Below are 3,735 nucleotides of genomic sequence, written 5' to 3'. Positions count from 1 at the left end.
CGCCATTTCCAGACAATGAAAATCCGACGAGGGGGCGGGACCACTCCTTCCACAAGGAGTGCTCACAGGCGAATGACGTCACCGACAGGCGTGGAAAAACTCACGCATGCGCACGAGGGTTCAAGCATGTCTGGCGTAAAAACATATGAATGAAATCCATATAGTTTTTAAAAAAATAAAAAGGACCATTACTTTATGGACACACCACGTACACTAAGAGTATGTTAGTCCCCTAAAAAAAAAAGTTCAAATCCTACTGCATAAAACACGTTTTCCCCGTTGTCATAACTGACGATCAAGACCCCTCACTACATGCAAAAACCTAAATGGCATCACATGTACCCTCAGTAATGAATTGTTCCTGACTGCTTCATAAGATTTTGTTCTCAGGGTATGTCAGGTCTGTTGGTAACTTCTGAGAAAAAAAAGATCACACAATGGAAGCCAAAGTCCCCAGCTAGTGAGGTGCATTAAACGTACGAGGTCTGTTAGAAAAGTATAGGACCTTTTTATTTTTTTCAAAACCCATATGGATTTGAATCACGTGTGATTGCATCAGCCAAGCTTGAACCTTCGTGCGCATGCGTGAGTTTTTTCACGCCTGTCGGTTGCGTCATTCGCCTGTGAGCAGGCTTTGTGTGAGCAGTGGTCACACGTGATTCAAATCCATATGGTTTTTGAAAAAAATAAAAAGATCGGATACTTTACTAACAGACCTCGTATTCCTCTTAATTGCATCCTAGTGTGTCTGCTGTTGAGCCCTCACAGCAGCACAGGGCTTTAGAAATGAATTACACATCCTTTATCCTCACCTTTTAGCAACACCTTTGAGAGGGTGTGTGTGTGTGTGTGTGTGTGCTATTGATATGCATCAATGTAATGATGAGGTCCATAGAACCGTTCAGAAACTGGAGACTCAAGAACTGTGTATGAGGGTGTGTGCCTAGCAAAAGCAAGACAGCATACCCAATAAGACTACCAGAATGCTTTGTTGAGCCTCAAAAGAAGCTGATTCTCAAAGTTCTTGTGATCAATACGTGCCCTTTTTGGACGGAAGATCAGTCCCGCTACACTAAACAGTCTCTCACATGCAGCTGAGGCTGGGAGTGCAGTGTTAAGCCTCAAGGAAAGGTTGCAAATAGGTGGAAAAGTCTTAAGTGCTTCCATTGTATCACCTGGGGAGCCAAGGTAAGTCTCCAGCTGTTTGGCCTTTTCTTGGGAACTGGGCTGTTTGATTGAAGAAAAGAAGTCCTCCTCTGAAGAAGAAGAAGGCAAGCTCTCAGCTTGATTGTCCTCAGCTTGGTCCTTCAAGTGACTTTTGATGTAGTCAAGGCCTAATGAATATGGGGAAAAGACAAAAAACACTGAAATTACAACAGTGAAAAATTGCATAATGATTAACTGTATATGGGTTACAAACAAATACACCAGCACATGCTTGTGTTAGAGCTGAAACAGTTGGCACCCTCCTTGACTGGTTGGCATTTGAGGGAAATTCACACTGGCCTTGGAAACCAATAGAATGTATAGTCTACCGTCAATTAGATATCGACTGATACAGTATTTCCCTGAATGCTACCACAGATGACATCTGATGACCTATAACGTGTCCTTTTATCCTTTTATCGCTGCTAAAGGACACTTGTTGTGAAGGGTGCCATGAATGAATGAGGAAAATGACTGTATTTCAGCTGCGTTGGATAATAAAAAAAAAAGCCTGATTTGGTTATTCAAAAAACTTCAAAATTATGTTCAAAAATAAATAAATAATCCTGAAGGGTGCCAACAGTTTCAGCCATGAATGTACTTCGTAGCAAAAAACCCCACCTGTATTATAATAAAAAGCAGCACTTACCGAGTCTCAGGGTGTAGTCGTCATTTGTCCAGCTGGTCTTGAATTTGGGCACGAGAATTGCAGCAGTGATCAGCTCTGGTTCTGTGAGGACGTGTTCGAAACGCTTCTCAAGGCCTTTTAGTAGAGCATCAATTAAAGGCCTACAGAACTTGGTGGCAAGGCGGAGGTTTTGGAGCTTATTCTTGAGTATTGTGATCGTTGGCACCAACCAGCCCATCTGCACATTCGTATCGCCCTGCAGGACATCCAGGGCCTTCGCCACCGGGGCCATGGTCTTCATGTATTCGGCCAGGAATGCAAGCTCAACAGGTGTGAACCTATTGAATCAACAAAGAAAGAACAGAAAACAACACCTTCAATTAAATAACTAACAAATACTGCAAATCACCTGCACAAGGGGTTAGTAAAAATATACTGTAAATAGAGGAAATGCATTAATATGTATTTTATATCTTTTCAGTTAATATTGATTGAAATAATACAAAAAATAAAAAGTGTCCGGTACATACATGGCTGTCTTCAGTGCGCTGCATACAGCTGTGATGGCCCCTTCTCCCTGCTCCCTTGTAATTCTGATGATCCTCTCCACCGCCAAGAACAGGGAATTCCATCTTGTTGCATTTGGCCTCAATAACTGCAGTTTGCAGTTCTTTTCGATGCCTTCTGCTGCTGTGGTAGATCTTGCGCTTTTGTTCCAAAGTCCCCAACACTTCGAAAAAGCTGAGCGTGAAACCTGCTTGTAGGCGCTGTTGACATTGGCCTCCTCAACATCAACAGCTGACACCAAATTAAGAAGGTGGCAAGCACAGCGATGGTGTCTGGGTAGTTGGTATTCCAGGCAGTCATCCTCGTCAAGTATCGCTCCAGCCTCGACGAACTCCATGCCCTCACTCTCCTGTTCTTCATCATTCCCATCACCATTGTCATCTTCGGCTTCAGCACTCTCAACACTAGGACCTGGGTTGTTGTTTTCATCAGTTTGCCCATATAGCTTAAAAGCTTTTATGAAGTTGGACCCATTGTCAGTCGTGGTGCGTGTGATTTTGTCTCGGATGTTGAATTCACAGTGAACTTCGTTCAATGCACTGGCAAGGGCAGAGAAGGTGTGTGGCCCATTCAGCTGTTTACAGGCTAGGGCAGCGCACCGTCTGGTCATACTCTGAGGGTCTAACCAATGTGCTGTTACGCCAAGAAATCCACGCCTGTATGCTGTCCAGCAATCCGTTGTAGTGCCAATGAAGTCAATTTCACTCATTGCTGCTTTCAGATTGTTTCTCATTTCAAGAGAGGCTTGCTGAATTTTGTTGACTACAGTGTTGCGGGACATGACATTTACATTGGGCTGGAGATGCTGTATGAGATCTATAAACCCCTGCTGTTCCACTGTATTAGTTGCATGTAGACCTTGCACAATAAAGTTAAGGATTTTTTTATCAACACTGGCCTGGGACACTGGCCTGCTGCCCCATAATCTGGCTTGTTTGGTTGCTGGGCCTTGCTGTGGTGGTGCTCCGTCTGCCTTTCTTTTTGGGGCCGTTGAAGTGAGGACTTTGTATCTCTCCAGATGATTTCTGTGTTTTCTCTGCAAAATATGCAACAAAACATTTAATCATTAGTTCATTAAGAGGGCACTGTTAACATCGTTACAGATTTGTTCAGCCACATTTCCTCTACTTATACAGTAAGTGGCCACTAGGGATGGGTATTGATAAGATTTTATCGATATCGATGCCATTATCGATTCTGCTTATCGAGCCGATTCCTTATTGATTCCCTTATCGATACCTCTTGTGAATTTTGTACTAAAAGTAGGCTTTACAGTTTTTCTATGTATTTCATTGAGTCTTAAAGTAAATAAATATGAAATTGGTCACTGTATC

The 3,735-nt window shown here is 42.9% G+C and overlaps 1 protein-coding gene across 1 annotated transcript; it reads right to left on the bottom strand.

Moving 5' to 3' along the window:
* Positions 1 to 246: 246 nt before the first annotated feature.
* Positions 247 to 2,225, bottom strand: LOC117525355. The gene is made up of 3 exons (XM_034187189.1): positions 1,856 to 2,225; positions 955 to 1,334; positions 247 to 305 (listed from the first exon to the last, which is right to left on the bottom strand). The coding sequence occupies exons 1-2, from the start codon at positions 2,133 to 2,135 to the stop codon at positions 976 to 978; spliced, it is 639 nt and encodes a 212-aa protein (XP_034043080.1). The 5' UTR covers positions 2,136 to 2,225; the 3' UTR covers positions 247 to 305; positions 955 to 975.
* Between the last annotated feature and the right edge of the window lie 1,510 nt (positions 2,226 to 3,735).

The sequence above is a fragment of the Thalassophryne amazonica genome, chromosome 14 (genome assembly GCF_902500255.1).
Source record: "Thalassophryne amazonica chromosome 14, fThaAma1.1, whole genome shotgun sequence".
NCBI lineage: Eukaryota > Metazoa > Chordata > Actinopteri > Batrachoidiformes > Batrachoididae > Thalassophryne > Thalassophryne amazonica.
Note: the sequence above shows the minus strand (reverse complement) of the source record. Positions and strands in the feature narration are given on the sequence as shown.